This window comes from Umbelopsis ramanniana (genome assembly GCF_025399195.1).
Source record: "Umbelopsis ramanniana AG unplaced genomic scaffold K450scaffold_31, whole genome shotgun sequence".
In the NCBI taxonomy this organism is placed as follows: domain Eukaryota; kingdom Fungi; phylum Mucoromycota; class Umbelopsidomycetes; order Umbelopsidales; family Umbelopsidaceae; genus Umbelopsis; species Umbelopsis ramanniana.
Window position 1 is genome coordinate 141,011 of NW_026252117.1, and position 18,308 is coordinate 159,318.

Here is an 18,308-nt window from a genome sequence, read left to right on the forward strand (position 1 = left end):
CTCCGCATCCGTATAATGCCATCAATGGCTGTGTCGCGATATATACGCCTGGTGCATTGAAATTCTCGAAAAAGATTTGAACTAGTCGCTCAAGCTGCTCTTTCGTCCATGATTGAGGTACAGTCAGAAGCACAGGGCTATCGTTTCGCGACTTCTTTATCCCAAGTTCTTGGAACAGAACGTGTTGCCTAAATGTAGAATATAAATCGTCAACGTCAATGCAAACCTAGCAAGCTGGAAAGTCATTACTTACAATAAGTTTTCTAAATCCTCCCAGGAAGTGATTTCCTCGTCTTTTATGGGATTGTTGAAGTCGGCATTGGAAACAATCTAGAGAATAGGTGGTTCGGTTGTCCGGTTTAGCACGTTGGTATCTAGTTGTCATTGCTGCAAAACACGTCCTTACCACAGACGGCGGCTTATTGGTATCGTTTGCGCCAATACCAGCTTTGGTAAGGTAGGAGCCAAGGTCAATGACAACGAAATTTTCTTCGCGAAGCGTTAATGACATTATGGCAGCGCGACGTGAGTTAAAGACGATTCCGGCCTGCTCGTCGTTTGCTGGACTGGAATTCCGTCGCTAGCACACCGCTAAGCCACAGGGACTCCATCATCGACAGCCCATTTCCCTTTCCGCTCCATCATCGACTTTTTTATACGATCCTCCCTTACTCTCCTATTTCCACTGGATATCTTCTGCTTACATTAACGTCCTGACAAGGTCCATAGGGATCAATATTAAAAATAAGGAACGTAAATTTTTATTTACACGTCTGGCTTCGTTTTACAAAGCCATTGAGGTTCGAATGGAACATTGACCAGCTCATCACAAGATATCTTGCCAAATTTCTCGAGCATATTGTAGCGATCGTCGAATTCGACCATAATATGCTGGCATAGCAATAGTTAATATTTTGTTCGAAAATAGATTTTTTCTTTTTCGCTGCTGCATAACTTACATATGATGCAGTACTTCCACCAATCCACTGCAATACGTTATTGCCGTTGGATAGCCTACTTGTATGAAACGCATATCGGATGCCTCGTACGTTCTCCGTTGCATTAAGTCGATCGCAAATATCCTCCACGGCCAGCTCAAACGCATTTGTCTGTCTATGGAACACCATCATGTATAGCATACTACTAAATATCATGATGATTGGCTCCAAGGCAATGATCATAGTGAATCCAGTGTAGTACCATATCACAGCCGATACTGCCGCCACAAGGAACCAAATGGAAACGATGCCGGCTCTCCACCATTTGAGCTTAAATAGCGGTGGTGCTGCCCTTGCGATGGCTCCATTCAACAAACAGACCGTTGACATAAACTGATCGTGCGATATCTGGAATGAAATATCATGAGGTAGTCTGTATCACAACATGAAAGAATGGATAGTCAGTTGCTTACATATCCCTGGAGCTCTTGGGTATACCGCGCATCCCATTCACCGTTCTTCAGTTTTAGTTTGACGAATTTCATTAAATATAGTGTGGATGCTGTGTAGGACGCAGTGTCCTTTCCTGAAACTTTGAAGTATGCGTAACAATTATTTACAAGAGTAACGAGAAAAGATGTAAGCACAGCGCAGTAAATGTAAGAGTTTGTAGGCTGAATATTTAATTTGTCGGTTATTTGCTCACTCATGTGGGGACAGCAATTATGGATCAGAGATTGGGATGCATAGTACATAATCTGCCCGCCAATGTATGATCGATACCCGTAGTTGTTTTTTAAAATCAATAAAATGCTCTTTTAAGGTTGAATTTGAATACTTGCCCACCTCCCTGGAACGTAGGAGATAACTGGATCGCAATGACCTCTAAATTTTTCGTCATAAGCATATCGAAACCATGCGTATCTATGCTAGCTACAAAATGATTGCAACCCTAACGTCGCCCTCTATACATTATTTCATTGCTATCTTTTTTTGTGTACATACTGTAAATCAAAAAATTTGTCGCTAGCACAACCATGCCGACTAAGACATGACATTGTAGAAATACTGTTGATAAGTCATCCTCCAATGTTGATGTTTAGATGATAACTCGATGTGTATTGTATGATCTTTTCAGTTAGCATTGGTTTCATCTTCACCTTGCCTAGTAGCCATTCTATTGTTCGCTGTTTTTAACGAGTGCATACGCTCCAATCGTAAAAACAAGCCATAAGGGATGCACAATGATAAGAAATATCAAATGTAACTTTGAATAGTGATATAAGTAAAAGGATGAAAAAAGAGTTGTGGAATGGTCAACTTGAAAATAACCATGACCGAAAAGACTGGAAAGTTTGTGTTGGTGTGTACAACCAAACTTGTCCAAGAATTCACCTCAAACAAACTAGCCACCAGACAAGGTTTTCAAGGTCTGGATATTTTTATGATATTGATTGATTAAGATGAGATAAGGCAAGGTAATGCATTGGTCGTTATGTTCGATTGATACATGCCTACAAGCCGACCTCTTTATTCGACCGAACTGTCTCAAGCGTCTCTGGCTGGAAAATGTTGTGACTGCAGCGCTTGTCGCTCCAGGGGATTTTCTGTGAATGACCGCACTGTGTGACTTCCAACTTTCCCTACTAACCGCTCTTCTGGTCTTTCTTGGAAACATGAAAGCATTGACTTCAGCGACCGCGGATGAACTCCTCAGCCGCTCAGATAAAACAAAGGCCGTGTTTGAATGCGATGTAAGCCCAAAATTACACCTTGAATGTCGCCTGCGCACAGTATAATAATGTCAAGTAGTTACCGCAAACGAATCCCGCTCGAGAGGACGACGGGGACCACTTCTTTGCTTGTATAATATGTCATGAAGATACCAAGAAACCCACCGACGCGTGTCCATCAGGGTAAGTAACCAGTAACTCGAGAGAGGAGCGGTCATTTATCCTTTTACATGTATTAATACCATGCTGCCAAACTCAGTTTATTACTTGTCAAGACATCCAATAGCGGATTAAATATGGTCATTTCCGAAATGCCGCTCTGTCCTGGTGTTCAGTACGAAATTTGTAAGAAGAACTGAAATTATTTCATTATGAGCATTATGCATTTTAACTCATTTCACTCTGGGCAGCTCAAACATCGATCAATCAATCGAATGGCACGAAAGGAGTACAAACAGGTAAGCACACAAAAGAGTATGAATTGTGGGGAACATATTTGGCATTAATGTTTGTTGTCTTTAGCGTCCCTCATCAAAGTAACTATAGGAAATGACACTATTTCTTTAATTTTTCGCGATAATAGCAAAATGGCCAAGTTTGTGGATGAGATACGCAACAGAATTCGTCTCTCGGGTAAGACTTTATTTTACGTTGGCTTTGTTCGCAACACAAGCTATTTTTCTAATTATACAATAGAGACGCACCATTTTCAGCAGCGATCACATTTTAGCTGGCTCGCATACACTGACAGAAACGCATCAGCTACACCCGTCAGTGGTAGCAGTGCATCAACCTACCTAAAACGGTCAAATACCGATTCTATAGTTGAATCAAGGACTTCAAACAGCAGTGTTGATGAGAATACACTCCCTTATACTGCTCTTCTACAGCGTTCCAGCACCATGAGATCGACCACACTGGATATGGATGTAGTAAAACGATTTATACAGCGGCGCGATTCATTTGAAGTTAAGAAAGCATGGCTCTCAGCACGCATGCGAGATAGAGAAGACGAGTTCGTGGATTGGCAAGACATAAGGTCTGTGAAGACTGTACGTCATTGTGGCCTACATTGCGTTCTATTCTAACAAATTTATTTCCATTCATATAGTGTATTCGCGGGTACTTGGAATGTACACGGAAGTACTCCTGATGAATCTTTAGCACCATGGTTGCTCGGTAACGCTACAGAGGACGAGAAGGCTATTGAGCCAGATCTCTATATCATTGGGTAAAAATCTTATTTTGAGCTTTTGTCAATAATCAGAATCTGCGTGTTTCTGACACTCTTGTGAACGCTACATTGTCCTTATTGGAACTTTGCTCTTTCATTTTTGGCGGGATTTGACACTCCAGTCTTCAGGAAATGGACTTGAGCACAGAAGCATACCTCTGGACAGACCCAACTCGTGAAAATGCTTGGTGTGACGCAGTTATGGGTGGCCTAGGAAACAGAGCTCAAAAGTATACAAAGGTATGTTCCTGGGTATGAAACTGCGCTGTGATTTGGAACAGAGTTAACAGTTCACCATAGGTCGCGTCTCAACAACTTGTTTCGATGTTGATCATCGTTCTGGCTAAAGAGTCCCTTTCGGAGCATATCTCTGAAGTGTCTACAACATATACTGGAGTTGGTTTACTAGGAGTCATGGTTAGTACCTTTGGCATTTGACCAGGTGACGATGAGATTCTGATAACAATACGTTTTTTAGGGCAACAAAGGATGTGTGAGCGTTAGATTCCGTCTTTTTGATACTTATATATGTGCTCTGGGTAGCCACTTGGCAGCTTTCATGAATCAAACCGAAAAGCGCAATCAGGATTATGCCGAAATCTGTAAACGCCTAGTGTTTCCGAATGTACCAGACGAGAAAACCGCTTATGCTACATCGTTGTGGAACGACGGTGGAGATGAAGGCGTCCAATTTATTGAGAATAGCAACGTTGTGAGAAATTGGAATATGCAGAACTCCATTTTCCATTCAGAGTATGTGCGCTTATCGAACAACAGACAAACTATTTGTGCTATGTATGCTAATCGGCTTTTCCTCAATATGTAGTCATTTGATTTGGGTTGGTGACTTGAACTATAGAATCAACCTTACAGAAGCAGAAGTCAAGGCTGCACTTCAAAGGAGGGACCTGAAGTCATTGAGCGAGTATGACCAACTGAACATTGAGCGCAGCAGCGGACGCACATTCCATGTCTTTGATGAAGGCGAAATCGACTTTTTGCCAACATACAAATATGACGCAGGCACTAACCGATATGATACAAGCGAAAAGAGGCGTGCCCCGGCGTGGACAGATCGAGTCCTTTGGCGCAAAGCGAGAGTACATCTTGAACCTCATGCTGAATCCGGTCATCATTCGGATATTCAATTGACATCATACTCGAGTTGCATGGATATGATGATGAGTGATCACAAACCTGTGAACGCTATAATGCATTTGAAAGCTAGGAAGATTGACATTGAGAAACAAGCTCATACCAAGTCTGCCATTGTCAAGCTAGTTTCTGAACACAAGGACGACAGAGGACCTGACGGAAGAATATCAAGCTCATTTGTTGACTTTGGAGATGTACGTTTCATGACTCAAAAGGAAGTTTCCATCACCCTCGAGAACACGGGTCAAATGGTTGCCAGTTGGCATTTCATTCCCAAGCTTGATGAAACCGTCATCTGCAAACCTTGGTTACAAATTAGTCGTGTCACTGGCGTCCTTGGACCAGGTAAATATGAACGTTGTAACTAGAATGAATTCGTTGAGATCTTGATTATTGATCACTTGTTGTCCTTGTCAACGGTAATTTTTTCATAGGTGAACAAACTGTCATTGACTTCCGCATTCTGATTGATGCAACGACCGCATCCACCTTCAATAATGATGAGGACGATATCGACGATAAATTAATTCTGCGACTTGAAAATGGCAAAGATTTCTTTTTGGTCATCAGTGGAAAGTATATACCAACTTGTTTCGGCATGAGCCTCGAGAAGCTTGCTCGGATGAAGTACGCAGTGAATTCCCCAGAGAATGATCGGTCACAGCGATCCAGTAGATCACCAAGCCCTGAATCCAGTCAGAATGGATCCATGCCAAAAGAGATCTGGAGAATGCTGACTTTCTTGTGGAACAAGAGTACGCTACAGCTTGTAAGTCCAAGTCTACAACCTCCTCTGTGTTTGTATGCCTTAACCGTTGACATGCTTCATGATACAGGATGGCCTGTTTTTGGAGAGTGGTAATCTGCTACTGGCTCAATATATTACAAAATGTTTAGACACGGGTGATAACTTCGATAGCTCCATTTTAATGGGACTGAAGGAGGACGATGAAGACGAGGAACCTACTACTTCGTCTCCTCAACTGGACGCACCAAAGACAGATCATAACCCTCTGGCACGTCGACAGTCGCGAGAGGAGGAGGAAGCCATCGAAAGTTTGAAACATACTGAGGAAGCACCGAATACCCTTGAAGAACAAACTGCCAAAATGAACGTTACAGACGACGACGACGATAGTCAAGAAGTTAACGAAGCTGTCAGCCCGACTATTGGAGCTAACTCCATGGTAGATGTACTTATTGCATTCTTACGATTTTTGCCCGACCCAGTAATTCCCGTCACCCTGTACAAACGTCTTCTTGATGGCACCCTTAACCCTAATGTAGACCAGGTAAAAAATATCGCATACGTCCAGTAAGGCATGGTATTTTTCCAATCACTGACTCGTCACACCTTGTTTTTTATACATAGCTTATTGAACACATGAGCGCTGTTCATCATAGTGTGCTTCTCTACGTTGTTAATTTCCTTCGGGATGCCATTAAGCATAGTCCTGAGAACTGCGTCGAAGAAAGGACGTCGAAAATCGGTAAGTCTATAGTTCCTGTTAACACAGAAGAAACTATTGTGATGGCGGCTAATATGATACTTCAGTGGACACCTTCGCGACTGCCTTGATGCGTCCTCCAGTGAACTACAGTGACCGTAATCCGAGATTGACAAAGCAAAAGAAGCAACATGTCATGAAAGGCTTATTGGCATAATTGAATCATACGCCTGTGATATTTCGCTTATTTGCTCCATTGGAGCATATTAACTATTAGTCAATTTGATCTTCAACATCAGAGTTATATTATTAAAAATGTACAAAAGCTTTCGAGGATTTTATTGTTGACATAATTGACAGAAAGTGTGAGTTGTTTACTTGCGAGCCTATTTGAAATGTAGGGTTAGATAGTGCAATTTACCAACGACATTACATGATACCACAAAATATACCTTAAGCTTGCGGACGTAGAACTCAAGTTCCTGTCCTTCCAAGATGTAACCGTCGCAGCGGCCAGATTGACCGGGGCGGGAAGAGATCTTAGCTGTAAGATGACGAAAGTAATGACATTTAATATTGCAACCATCGTACTACTGTAAAAGGATCAAAACACTAACCATAAAGACGACCAGCACCGAATTGATCATCAAGGAGAGAGTCAACCTGGGCATCAGCCTGGCGAGAAGCGACCTTACGTTGAACGTGGTTGGACTTCTTCTCAGCTTCAGCTTCACCACCCTTCTTCTTGCCCAAGGTCTTGGCGTAGTGAGCCTCATACCATTGACGGAAAGGAGTAGCATCAACTTGGATGACAGCACCCTTGACGAGAGTGTTAGTGCGGACCAACTCGTTGTTGGAAGCATTGTACACAACGGTCAAGACACGGGTCTTGCGGGTGCAGTTCTGGGAACCCCAGGAGAAGTTACCGGCATCAAGGCGGAGAGCACGGTACTTCTTGTTGCCACCACGAACGCGGACTTCGTGGACACGCTTGGGACCAAGCTTGGTGTTGGCAGCCTGACGACCCAACTCGAACCTAGGAAATGGCGTGAAAGTATGATTAGCTTATGTTGGAAGATTGCCCTGAGAATATAAATTGTATTGATTGGGTTGAGATTGTAAGTGTTCGAAGGAGGGGTCGATGATCGGCTGTCCGAAGGTAAAATCGAACTTTGCGGATATTGATAGTCAAGCAGGTTGATTCATCGAAGAGTTCGAAAAAATTGCTGGAGCAGGTCAAATCTTTGAAGTACGCTGGTTATATTCCTGGAATGTGCTTATAGTCGAAGGCCGTAAAATGAATCGTACATGAAAATATAACTCTAGATAACATACTTTCTCTTCTTTCTGTACTGAGCACGCTTGGCACCAGTGGCACTGAAATTGAGGTGAGAGAATTAGACAATTTGTTTCTTTGCTAAATTGAGCATTCGATGTCCACTCGAAGCTTACCTTCTCTTATGCCTGGAATCTCGACTAATACCTATAACATATCATCCATCCATCATCCATCTGTTAGTGATCGATCAATTGACGTTTCTTCTCTGCTCTACGCCGATGCTTACCCATGGTGAATGAAAGGATAGAAAAAGTTAGTACCTTGGAGTGCTTTTGAACGCCTCGATTCGATTCGGCACGTGACTACTATGAAATTTCCATTTCGCTTTTGCGGTGAGTGTAATATGTTTTGTTCATTTGCTATTCAGCAACGCACCTTATCTTGAGGTTTTAGAGATGAAGGATTACGTAAACTCTTCCTTAAAACACTTTTCAACTAAATTGCATAAGATTGATATGCTTTACCGACGCAAAATGATGTATGTAACTCGATTTTGCATTTCGATGAATATTGTGCCTGAACATGGCTATTGTGAAAGACAGTCAGGATAAGGAAGAGCTTAGATTTCACTACAATAAGTAAGCAGTACATGAAAAACAATTCATTATATTGAACGACATAGAACAAGGTATATGCCATTGAGCGAATATTGTGTACCATGGAGTTTCCTCTAGCATGGAATTTCGATAACGAGTAGAGGATTTCTATTACTCAAATCGTTCCAAGAAAATACACAGATTCTTGATTCATTCATGTAGCTCATGGGTATAATATGCTTATTTATGGTCGCAAGCACTGCATTCCGTAACTTACTTCATTATTCTCAAAGCAAGCCAGAGCCCATTTTCTGGTCAAAAGTGTGACTCGCTTTTTACCAATTTTCAAAATCAAGTTGACAGCAAAAATTGTTTGGCAAGGTTGCGTTGCAAAAACAATACAGAAGAGCGTTGCAATGTCCCATTCAGTACACTTATTTCGACACATTCAAACCTCTCAAGTCATTGTTAGCTTGAAGAAGGCTATGAAGGCATGTTTTTTTCTTCATTCTGCTAGCCATTGACAACTGTTCCTGACTCGTAATCTATAATGTAGCCTTCACAACTAAACCAACTTGATGCCGCAACACAACCCGTCCGTCTTAGAAAGGATTTGTGGCGACCAATGGTCTCCATTAACGGATTCAAGGACCAAGAAACCGCTCAGGCTGTTACTGACGCTTTGTTGCAACGCTCCGAGCTTCGTCAGCTGGAAACTATGTTTTCTGACGAGCACTTAAAATTGGCCAAGCGTTATCGTGGACCAATAGAGCAGGATATTGTCGAAAAGTCCTTAGTTTCATTGCGCGAAGCTCTCGAAACCATCGTCCCAAGACGCCACACCGAAGATTCACCAAAGTTGACTGCTTTGTGGGAACAACAAAAGTTCGCCGATCTCGCCGGTGCTGGAGAAGAGAATAAGTGGCCTGAATTTGTAGAGCACGGACAGCTGGTTTTGAAGAGAAATCGCTTTGTTAAGGAAGCATAGAAATCTCAATCAGTCACCTATACTCAAGCGTGAGCATCACCTAAAATTTTTGCAACTCCCAGCTGCTCATAATGGACTCCATAGACCTCTTGTACATGTACATCACTTTGCCTCTTTCTTTTCTACACCTTTTTAAAAAATACAATAACCTGAATATTTAAAACCAGGAAAGCTCAAATTTTGTACGTTTCGATGATAGAATGAGCAATAACGGGTGGTCGTTGTCGACACCCTTCTTGATTTTCCGTACAGGACATGTACGGCGTTTTGAATGGTAAAGGGAATACGTACGTGTCGCTTACGTGTGAAAATATGCTACATTGCCGTTTATTGACAACCTGATTTTGGTTTATCAAGCAAACAGCATATTACTTTCCATTTTATCAACATTTTGATTGTTCAAATTCTCTTTTCAACCTTTTGTTCTTTTCGTTGCCACGTACCTTTGAATCTTCATGCCCAATGAGCAAAATCTCTGCTTTCTTGAGGGGCCAGCCGGATGGGTTCCGTTTGACAGCGTACGGCTTGATGAACCGTTGATAAACGCCTTTACAGCCCAAATAACATTTTTCTTGATGGTAGGTGGTGGCATTTCCAGAATAGGTTTTCATTTTCTAGACTGGCAGCCGCACCATCTGCTGATGACGAAAACTAGTAACTTGACTTCTTATGGAAGAAAAAGTATTAGGTTAATTTGATGGATAACTCGGCGTTTTCCAGACGTCGGATAACAAGTTCGATGTCTTTCAGAGACTAATGCTCCATACATTGACGTCGGATTTTGAAAGTACATGGCTTCTATCAGCTTTCAGCCCAAGGGTCTTGACTAAGAATCAAGATATTACAATTGAGACTTGAGAGAAAAGACACTGATTGCTTATTAAATTGTATCGCGGTTTTCAAGTGTCAAGTCCAACGTTAATACAACATCTATCATATCACGTTGTTTTGCAAATCATTCACCAAGTAGTTCAGACCTTAGCCAGCAACGTGCGTATCTTTACGTTGGATTGATTTGTCTCTATTCTCTACTATTCTATACAATTATTTGTGACGGTTTCATATCACTCTTCATAGACGGGTATGGTTTCCACAAACGTTCAGCAAGACGAAAGCTCAACTTCTTGAAATTTTTGTAAAAAAAAAAAAGGTGTACGTCATCACATCTTCCACAGCACACAGCCATAAAAATTGCAACTGCCCACAGAAAGTAAAAACTACATATCTTTCTTACCCACATGTCCGTTGTATATTACAAATTTAAGGCCGCCAAAGATCAAGACTTCGACGTTTATACTTTTGACGGGACCGGCACTTCAGTCTTCGATCTAAAGCGAGAGATCATACGTGCGAAAAAGTTAGGAAAAGGAACTGACTTTGATCTAGCGATTTATAATTCACAGTCAAATGAAGGTAAGGAGAATAGAGTTAGTAATCCAACCAATCTTATGCCATCACTCTTTCCTTATCAATAAATATTTGCCATTATTGTTATCAAAGAATACAAAGATGATCTTTTTACCATTCCGCGCAATACCTCCATCATAGTACGACGATTACCACCATCAAGACCAGGTAAAGGTACTGCTCAACGATATGTCAGTGGCGCGATGCCAAATGATGGAAAAGGTTTAGGACAAAGCGGTGCTGGCGTATTACGATCGGGAGCTCCGAATAATGGACCAGGAGAACGCTTTGGCTCTGGAAGAAGCAACGTATTTGATGCGAGACAGCAGCGAATGCAACAGCATCAATCATCACAGGTCCAACCCATGCATTTACCTGCAGACCAACAACAGCCATCTGCAGATCCAGCACCTGAAGACGACTCAGAAGAAGCGAAAATCAAAGCCATGTTCCAGCAAACAACTGATCAATGGGGACAAATGCAGGAAAAAATGGCAGAGTAAGTACATCTTTTCATTTAATTCCTTCGTCTCGGTTAATGTCTTTCTTGTCAAGCGAAAGCTGTTATTACCTTTTGGCAACATCCTTTCGTTTTTCGAGTATACTCTTCATAGCATACCTACAAGTCAACTGCGTATGAAAATGGTATATATTTTGGCCATCGCACAATGGACAAGCTATGTCTGCATTGTGTGTTAACGAAATGATCTTATATGGTATATTGATTGTGGTTGGTGGGCCAAATGGACTATATCATATCATCCATCATACGCAATTGCGCACCATCTATGTATTGACAAAAACAATCGCAATTGAAAGAAGCATTGTATAAAAAATATAACACATTTTTTTACCGCTTGACAGAAAGATATTGAACTACTTTTTGCATTTGTGTTGGATTATTCTGTACAATTGATTCTAATTCATGATTTCCTTTATTTTTACTTTGCGTCAATTCCAGGCAACAATATATCCCATACATGGGCCGTGGAGGTGGAGCAGACTGGCGAGGAGGTCGTGGTGGACGGGGTGGTAGTCGTGGTGGGTTCACACCTGGTGCCGGGCGAGGACAGGATCCCAACAACGCAAATATGCCACAAAGAGCACCACCGCCAAATTACATTTGTTTCCGGTGTGGTGAAAAGGGTACGTAGACAGGGATGCAAAGGATATTTGTAAGAGGAGAGCTACATACTAATTCATTTCAATAGGTCATTTTATCAACAATTGCCCCACGAACGGTGACAAGGAATTTGACAAACATCCTCGTATTAAGCGAACTACTGGTATCCCTAGAAGCTTCTTGAAGGTTATAGAACAACCAAAGACGGTGGTTCAAAGCGGTACTGGAGGTGTTATGGTTACTCCTGGGGGTGACTTGGTTGTAGCTGAAGCAGATTCGTAAGTATTTCGTAATGCAATGCGGTTAGATATCAACGTTGTATACATATTAACTTCTACCAATTGTCTTTTTCCTACAGGGTATCCTGGCAACAATATCAAGCCAAGTCATCTGCCTTGGGATCTAACTTGAACGCCGAACTTGGAGATCTTATTGACACAATACCAGTCCCTGATGACCTACAATGCCCAATATGCTTAGGAATATTCAAAGAAGCAGTCATTACACAGTGTTGCGGTACAAGCTATTGTGATGAATGCATTCGATCTCATATGCTGCTTAATGATCTCAAATGCCAAGATTGTCAAGAAGTCGTACCAGGTGGTACCGATGGTCTCATACAAAACGTTGATGTTCGACAACGAGTAAACAATTACGTACGAGAATTCGCTCGTAACCAGATGGCGAATGTGGGAATGAAACGAGGTGCAGAGGAGACCGATCTAGAAGAATCTGAAGAAGCAATTAGCAATGAGGCAAAGATACCACGAACGGAATGAATGATGCGATCATCGCCTGTGAATCGACAACCTGGAATCTTCCACAGATCTTATTTGACTACGTAGCTATGATCAGTTTCATAAAATGTAAATTTTTGTTCTTCGTTAAAAGAAATACAGCTAATGTGAAAATCCATCGCTTTCTATAATTGAATATTTACGTATTGTTTAGCTTTATGCCCGCTGAGGTTCTAGAACCAACGATTTCAATACATTTGAAAAATTCCCAAATTAGTTGGACAATCCTTTACGAAAATGTGTGAAGAAGGCAGACCACTTAGCGAAAAGATATGTTTGTAAGGATTTTAAATTTGTTTCACAAGAGGCACTTAACCTCTGCATGTTGTACATCTCTTGAAATGATCAGCAACATACATCAAACAAATAAGAAAGTTCACTAGATTTGGGCTCGCGCAAGCATCGTGATGTCTTGTGAGCCTATTGACGTGAATTGGGCAACATACACGTTTAGCGGCGGGTACCTCTCAATTAATTTTCAACATGAATGCGCAGGATATGTATTACTTCATACTTCCAATAAATTGGCTAGAAGTTCTGTTCGTTATTTCACAAAATTTTACAGTAATACAAACGATTTTCAATTGTAAGAAAGGGGAGAAGAAGGGATAGGAGACTAAGTGTTCGTGGTGTCAGCTACAAGAATGACAAGAGCAGTACATAAGATAAACGACGCACAAACAAAGCTGATGAGAAAAAGGTAGTGTAGGAGATTATCGCGATGATTAAGCTACTGATTGGTATTATCATTTGCTTGCGAAGCCGTGTCTTCCCGAGCTTGCTTCTCTGCCGCCTTCTTGTCAGCGTCAGAGGTAACTTGCAACTCTTCATTGTCAGCCTCATATGTAAGGCCAACATCCTTCAAACCGGAAACCGCCTACCACATCATTAAATTATTAGGCGCTGAAAAAATTTCTTTTTGATTACAAAAAATGGGCTGTAATTAAGATATGGTACTGACACTGGGTTCATTGTCTTCCTCTTCGACTTCATTACGTTTCGCTTCGTCATGCTCTGCCTTCTTTGTTACAGCGCTTTGGCAACGTGAAACCATCCAATCACGCCATTCATCTTCGGTCTTGCCATTGAGAATACCGACGATGACCACAGTCATATTGTCGCAGCCGACACCACCGATTTCGCTGTTAGGTGCCAAGCAATCGTCCATCAACTCTTCACAGATAGCCTTGAGAGATTTCCTCTGTCCCAATCCAGCACGAACAAAATCTACAGCTTCTTGATTCGTCTTGCAATCCCAAATACCTATTTGGATTTTTTTGTTTAAAACAACATCAGATCAGTCTCCCGATTTGCATACTAAAAAACTTGCGGTGAAAAAAAATGACAATTGTATAGACGGCTTACCATCACAAGCGACTATCATGAACTCATCATCATCTCCGAGTATGTGTTCGATGATGTCAGGGTTGGCTGTGAATCATTTTTAAACCAGTGAGATTGAGATGAATGAACTACTAGAGTATTTTAAATCGACGTAGACTTACCTGTGACAATCTGCTCTGTAGCGGGCAAAGAGTTGTTCTGTTTGAATTCAAAATCGCCAATGGCTCTTGATAAAGCGAGATTACCTGAGAAAGAAAAAATATTAGACATCCCATTTTCAGTTGGTTTCAGATTTTAGTGATGAATACACCAAACCCACCATTAACACGGCCAAACTCAACAAAGCCACCAGCAGCAACAATTCGTGACGATTCAGTGCGGTTGACGGGCTTATGGTCGTAAGAGAGAGGTTTGCATTTTCCGTGAATGCTAATAACAGCTCGAGAGTCACCTGCGTTACTCTGTCATGTAAAAACAAACACCGTTAGTTATCGATGGCAACGCATAGACGACCAGAAAATGTAACTGACCACTAAGACATGGTTATCTTCTGTGATTAATGCAACAACCGCCGTACAACCAGATGTATCGTTTGCAAATTCCTTGTCTAAAGAAGATGTTGGGGTTGAGATATATTTTTCTCTTTTTTGGGATGTGTGGTTTGTCCACATAAAGCGAATTCTTTACCTTCACGCAAATCCTGGTCGGTTTTTAAAAAGCCATCTCTCAATGCGTTTTCATACTTCTTTTCAGAGAATGTTGGTTCGTCTAAGACTTTCTTGTGCAAAAATTGACCACAGTACTTCGCAACAGCAGCTCCTGGAAATGCGCCAATCAAAGAAAGAAGAAAAAGGATGTGGTACCGTTGGGGGTAAGCTTGTGGAGTACGAACTCGCAGTCAGGACTTGAAAAAAATCTTACCTCCATGACCATCAAACACGGCAAAAAAGCTTGTACCGGTACTTTCGAGGTTTGGGATCGTAGTATGAGCATCTTCCATAGCTATTAGATAGGAAAAAATCAAGTCAAGGATTCGTTAGGTAGCCAAGCAAGCAAAATAATTGAGTGACCGCGGTCACACGACGTCCACAACCAAAAACGCTCCCGATGTTGGCGAAAAGCCATTACTCGAAACTTAGCATTGCTTCCGTGATCGTAGAACAAGATGATGAACAAGATCGTTGGAGGATCACTTGAGGGTATGCTAATGGTCAAGGTCATGATAACAAAGTGCGAAGTTATATATAAAAAGGATACTGATGCGCCAGCCTTGCATTTCTGAAGCTCCATAAATGACACGAGAATCACCTCCGTCGGTGGAGTGTTTTTCTACAACGGGCTCAGATAGCGTTTGTCCCATATTTTTGAACGTGTAAAGGTAAGTTTTGAAATTTATAAGAGAGAAAGGATTGATAGACTTAGAGGAGCTAGTTCACACCCAATGCCATGCAGCTGCCCCAATTTTGTATGATGTCACACATTGCGAAAAGCGCGAGTCAAAAAAAAAAGTTAGACCACGTAAAAAAAGGGTTTCTATCGATCGAGTATTGGCTGGGCTTCTATGGTTTGAATGTAATCATATACATGGCTACGTTGTATACTAGAACTCGGCAGATCTTCTATCATCCGACTTATTCTTTTTATAATAGCTTGCAGTCCTCGAAGATCCGTTTGTGATTCGGGTGCATCGCTTACAGGTAAAACGTCTTTGCAGCATACTATTCCGCTTCTTGGTGTACCGCCGTAGGTACCGTCTAGCACTCGGGCCACAAACGATACCATAGGATCGTATGTTCCATCTGCCGTCAAATAGATTGTGGAGTCCTTTTCGTTCGAAACCCGCTTTATAAATAGATTTTGTAGTTCCTCGTCATCATCCTGAATAGATTTTTCTTCATCCAAGCTAGATCGACGATGGATGTACATGTCATTGAATAATGATTCTTCCAAGTTTCGCATTGTGCTATTACTCTCTTCACTATCGTCACTTTCATATATGTCAGTTGGGATACCGCGCGACGAATCATCGGAGTAGTTTTGTCGAGGATCTGTGTTTTGCCGTGGTCGCCTTCGTGGTGGTGTATAATGTGTTTCTATCTCGCTATCTTCATCGCTACTGTCATCCTCAAAATCCGTTAAGAGCTCTATGTTACGCAACAAGAAATGTGTGTGAGCATTCACACGATTTTCGCTGGGAGATTCGTTATCGTATAAGCGCAGGGTTGCCGGAGGAAGAAGTAGTCGGAGAAAGTTTAGACGAGAGCGGAAAGGTAAGTGGATTGTCTGAGAGCCTTCCCTGTCCCTCTGTGGAGATTCTGACCGAATGTGAATTGGCATGGCCAGCTGTGCAATTGCAAGGAGGCAAGCAGGTGGATTTTTTGGTGAGGCGGGCGCTCAAACTTTTTTTTCTTGGAAAAACTATGTGGAAGGGAGGGGTGCTTTTAACTCAGAGACTCGTATTCGCTCACGCAATGTTTCAGCTGACGATATACGTTGTTACAACTGTATTTGGTACCAAGTAATCCATTCGATGTTAGCTGCATGTAGGCGACATGGCTGCAAAAAGTTGATAATACTACCGTTAATGCGTCATTCGCATCGATCGTCGATACGTAATGAATCTGGGACAGGCGGTTACAATTATGTCACATATCTTGCTTGCTGCGTCTAAATGATGATCCCTCTTTTTCATCGAGTTGTTACTGACTACTGTAGTCTCCGCAAATATAGTGTACTGTAGGGTAGGGGAGCAGAATGGTAGTGCTTATGATTGAGCGCGTGAAGAGTTACAAATACATTCATATATAAATGATGCGAGCTGCTTTGGATGAAATTTTATTGATCTTATTTACGAATTTGAAATGAAATTTAGCTGGTGATTTTTTTGTGTATGTAGTAGTTCTTTAGAAACCTCCACGACCTCCTCTGAAGCCTCCACGAGATCCTCCACGGGGAGCACCACGAGAGAAACCGCGTGAAGCACCTCGGGGTGCTCCTCTTCCACCGCGGGGAGCACCACGGCCACTGAAGCCACCACGGCCACCTCCTCGGCCACCACCTCTCTTTTCTACCTTGCCTTGAAGACCGGTAGGCTTTGAGGCTAGTAGTAATATTTGGTAAGTCTGTGTCAAATGATTCATGATAAAAAAAAATTAGGTATGAAAATTTCCACTAACCTTTACCAACAACCTTGGGCTTTGGCAAGAATCGCTCTATGGGAAGAAGTTTGTCGGTGCCAATGTAGAACTTGTCACCAGCAGAGTAAGATCCAGCTTGGATTCCATCTTGAGTCTTGACAGTGAAATATACTTCGTTCAAAGGTCCGAGAATTTCGTCAACCTTGCCGATTTGTGTTTTATTTTCAATGAAGATTGGAGCGTTGAAGTAAGGGATTTTTGCGTTGATAGACTTGCAGACAATTTCACCTTCGCAAGCATGCATGAAGCTGCCCATGGCTGTGATATTACAAAGTTAAAATTTTAATTAGTTGCTGCAGATGTCGACCAGTCGAGCGTCATATTGGCGGGTGTCACTTACGAACAATTTCATCAGGAGGACCTTGTTGGAAACCACCTCCGAAGCCACCTAAAAGAGAGGAAAATGTCAGTCAAGTCAATATCAATATTGTATATACGTATTGGTAATTGATGTTCTTACCTCGGCCACCGCGGCCACCGCCTCTGGGAGCACCTCGGAATCCTCCACGTCCACCACCTAAAAGTGTTTTTTGTTAGATATATGGCGGGAATTGACGGTCTAAGTAACATTACATACGTCCACCACGATCACCAAATCCTCCAGAGCCCATTTTGTTTAGATTATAAAAGTTGGAGACTGTGTAAGAGGTTTGCCTAAGCGTTGAATAGACTTTTGATACAAAATCAAAAATGTTTGCACCTTGTGGCTTAGATTTGAAAGTATTGTGACTGCCATCTTGAGAGCACCAACCCAATGTGAGGGAACTCATTCACCTCTGGTAAAACAGCTCCTATTATTCTGGTAGCAAGGAGATATTTTAAAATGATAAATACATACTAATGTCATTGACTGAAAGGAAAAATAGTGAAAGATGATGATTTACTTTTTAGCGAGTCTACCAATAGTCTTTACTTTATCCCATAAAGAATGTATAACAATCGAGTTTCTATGGTAAAAGCAAGCCATAAACTTCAGAATTTTGACTTTATCGTCAGCACCACGGCTACGATACTAGAGCCATCATTTACCAACAACCACGTTAACTATTTTTCATGAGCTGAAGAAATA

The 18,308-nt window shown here is 41.8% G+C and overlaps 9 protein-coding genes across 9 annotated transcripts; 3 read left to right on the top strand and 6 right to left on the bottom strand.

Moving 5' to 3' along the window:
- Window positions 1-765: 765 nt before the first annotated feature.
- K450DRAFT_199664 (uncharacterized protein) lies at window positions 766-1,648 on the bottom strand (the record flags this gene model as incomplete). The annotated part of the gene is made up of 3 exons (XM_051584611.1): window positions 766-891; window positions 960-1,346; window positions 1,412-1,648. The coding sequence occupies 3 exons, from the start codon at window positions 1,646-1,648 to the stop codon at window positions 766-768; spliced, it is 750 nt and encodes a 249-aa protein (XP_051444199.1).
- A 2,097-nt stretch (window positions 1,649-3,745) lies between these two features.
- Window positions 3,746-6,863, top strand: K450DRAFT_243208 (uncharacterized protein). The gene is made up of 9 exons (XM_051589383.1): window positions 3,746-3,902; window positions 4,028-4,145; window positions 4,206-4,322; window positions 4,384-4,658; window positions 4,732-5,405; window positions 5,495-5,829; window positions 5,897-6,352; window positions 6,433-6,550; window positions 6,616-6,863. The coding sequence occupies exons 2-9, from the start codon at window positions 4,038-4,040 to the stop codon at window positions 6,723-6,725; spliced, it is 2,193 nt and encodes a 730-aa protein (XP_051444200.1). The 5' UTR covers window positions 3,746-3,902; window positions 4,028-4,037; the 3' UTR covers window positions 6,726-6,863.
- Window positions 6,761-8,091, bottom strand: K450DRAFT_243212 (uncharacterized protein). Its single transcript, XM_051589384.1, has 6 exons — window positions 8,074-8,091; window positions 7,961-7,991; window positions 7,844-7,885; window positions 7,126-7,544; window positions 6,961-7,052; window positions 6,761-6,894 (listed from the first exon to the last, which is right to left on the bottom strand). Exons 1-6 carry the CDS (start codon window positions 8,075-8,077, stop codon window positions 6,883-6,885), a joined length of 600 nt encoding a protein of 199 aa, XP_051444201.1. The 5' UTR covers window positions 8,078-8,091; the 3' UTR covers window positions 6,761-6,882.
- Window positions 8,092-8,183: 92 nt separating this feature from the next.
- Window positions 8,184-8,503, bottom strand: K450DRAFT_243227 (uncharacterized protein). The gene has a single exon (XM_051589385.1). It carries the CDS (start codon window positions 8,484-8,486, stop codon window positions 8,283-8,285), a length of 204 nt encoding a protein of 67 aa, XP_051444202.1. The 5' UTR covers window positions 8,487-8,503; the 3' UTR covers window positions 8,184-8,282.
- Window positions 8,504-8,761: 258 nt separating this feature from the next.
- On the top strand, window positions 8,762-9,485 carry K450DRAFT_300502 (uncharacterized protein). Its single transcript, XM_051593724.1, has 2 exons — window positions 8,762-8,874; window positions 8,940-9,485. Exons 1-2 carry the CDS (start codon window positions 8,800-8,802, stop codon window positions 9,369-9,371), a joined length of 507 nt encoding a protein of 168 aa, XP_051444203.1. The 5' UTR covers window positions 8,762-8,799; the 3' UTR covers window positions 9,372-9,485.
- Window positions 9,486-10,606: 1,121 nt separating this feature from the next.
- On the top strand, window positions 10,607-12,908 carry K450DRAFT_243233 (uncharacterized protein; the record flags this gene model as incomplete). The annotated part of the gene is made up of 5 exons (XM_051589386.1): window positions 10,607-10,784; window positions 10,872-11,277; window positions 11,740-11,924; window positions 11,990-12,179; window positions 12,260-12,908. 5 exons carry the CDS (start codon window positions 10,610-10,612, stop codon window positions 12,678-12,680), a joined length of 1,377 nt encoding a protein of 458 aa, XP_051444204.1. The 3' UTR covers window positions 12,681-12,908.
- A 461-nt stretch (window positions 12,909-13,369) lies between these two features.
- On the bottom strand, window positions 13,370-15,488 carry K450DRAFT_243240 (uncharacterized protein). The gene is made up of 9 exons (XM_051589387.1): window positions 15,300-15,488; window positions 14,964-15,044; window positions 14,730-14,861; window positions 14,573-14,649; window positions 14,362-14,503; window positions 14,204-14,287; window positions 14,064-14,129; window positions 13,660-13,961; window positions 13,370-13,575 (listed from the first exon to the last, which is right to left on the bottom strand). Exons 1-9 carry the CDS (start codon window positions 15,400-15,402, stop codon window positions 13,429-13,431), a joined length of 1,134 nt encoding a protein of 377 aa, XP_051444205.1. The 5' UTR covers window positions 15,403-15,488; the 3' UTR covers window positions 13,370-13,428.
- On the bottom strand, window positions 15,454-16,835 carry K450DRAFT_243245 (uncharacterized protein). Its single transcript, XM_051589388.1, has 2 exons — window positions 16,622-16,835; window positions 15,454-16,544 (listed from the first exon to the last, which is right to left on the bottom strand). Exon 2 carries the CDS (start codon window positions 16,377-16,379, stop codon window positions 15,576-15,578), a length of 804 nt encoding a protein of 267 aa, XP_051444206.1. The 5' UTR covers window positions 16,380-16,544; window positions 16,622-16,835; the 3' UTR covers window positions 15,454-15,575.
- Window position 16,836: 1 nt separating this feature from the next.
- Window positions 16,837-17,895, bottom strand: K450DRAFT_243249 (uncharacterized protein). Its single transcript, XM_051589389.1, has 4 exons — window positions 17,823-17,895; window positions 17,700-17,756; window positions 17,580-17,627; window positions 16,837-17,497 (listed from the first exon to the last, which is right to left on the bottom strand). Exons 1-4 carry the CDS (start codon window positions 17,848-17,850, stop codon window positions 17,214-17,216), a joined length of 417 nt encoding a protein of 138 aa, XP_051444207.1. The 5' UTR covers window positions 17,851-17,895; the 3' UTR covers window positions 16,837-17,213.
- Window positions 17,896-18,308: the final 413 nt, after the last annotated feature.

Bases quoted from the DNA above. Each gene is read 5' to 3' on its own strand.
- K450DRAFT_243208 (XM_051589383.1), top strand. From the start codon at position 4,038: ATGGACTTGAGCACAGAAGCATACCTCTGGACAGACCCAACTCGTGAA. The intron at 5,406-5,494 runs GTAAATATGAAC...ATTTTTTCATAG, and splicing joins CACTGGCGTCCTTGGACCAG to GTGAACAAACTGTCATTGAC. The intron at 6,551-6,615 runs GTAAGTCTATAG...ATGATACTTCAG, and splicing joins AGAAAGGACGTCGAAAATCG to TGGACACCTTCGCGACTGCC.
- K450DRAFT_243212 (XM_051589384.1), bottom strand. The intron at 7,886-7,960 runs GTAAGCTTCGAG...CCTCAATTTCAG, and splicing joins GATTCCAGGCATAAGAGAAG to TGCCACTGGTGCCAAGCGTG. The intron at 7,545-7,843 runs GTATGTTATCTA...GCCATTTCCTAG, and splicing joins CAGTACAGAAAGAAGAGAAA to GTTCGAGTTGGGTCGTCAGG.
- K450DRAFT_243227 (XM_051589385.1), bottom strand. From the start codon at position 8,486: ATGGCATATACCTTGTTCTATGTCGTTCAATATAATGAATTGTTTTTC.
- K450DRAFT_300502 (XM_051593724.1), top strand. From the start codon at position 8,800: ATGTCCCATTCAGTACACTTATTTCGACACATTCAAACCTCTCAAGTC. The intron at 8,875-8,939 runs GCATGTTTTTTT...TCTATAATGTAG, and splicing joins GCTTGAAGAAGGCTATGAAG to CCTTCACAACTAAACCAACT.
- K450DRAFT_243240 (XM_051589387.1), bottom strand. From the start codon at position 15,402: ATGGGACAAACGCTATCTGAGCCCGTTGTAGAAAAACACTCCACCGAC. The intron at 14,504-14,572 runs GTCAGTTACATT...TTTACATGACAG, and splicing joins AAGATAACCATGTCTTAGTG to AGTAACGCAGGTGACTCTCG. The intron at 14,130-14,203 runs GTAAGTCTACGT...AATGATTCACAG, and splicing joins TACAGAGCAGATTGTCACAG to CCAACCCTGACATCATCGAA.
- K450DRAFT_243245 (XM_051589388.1), bottom strand. From the start codon at position 16,379: ATGCCAATTCACATTCGGTCAGAATCTCCACAGAGGGACAGGGAAGGC.
- K450DRAFT_243249 (XM_051589389.1), bottom strand. From the start codon at position 17,850: ATGGGCTCTGGAGGATTTGGTGATCGTG. The intron at 17,757-17,822 runs GTGGACGTATGT...AAACACTTTTAG, and splicing joins TGGAGGATTTGGTGATCGTG to GTGGTGGACGTGGAGGATTC. The intron at 17,628-17,699 runs GTAAGAACATCA...CCTCTCTTTTAG, and splicing joins CGGTGGCCGCGGTGGCCGAG to GTGGCTTCGGAGGTGGTTTC.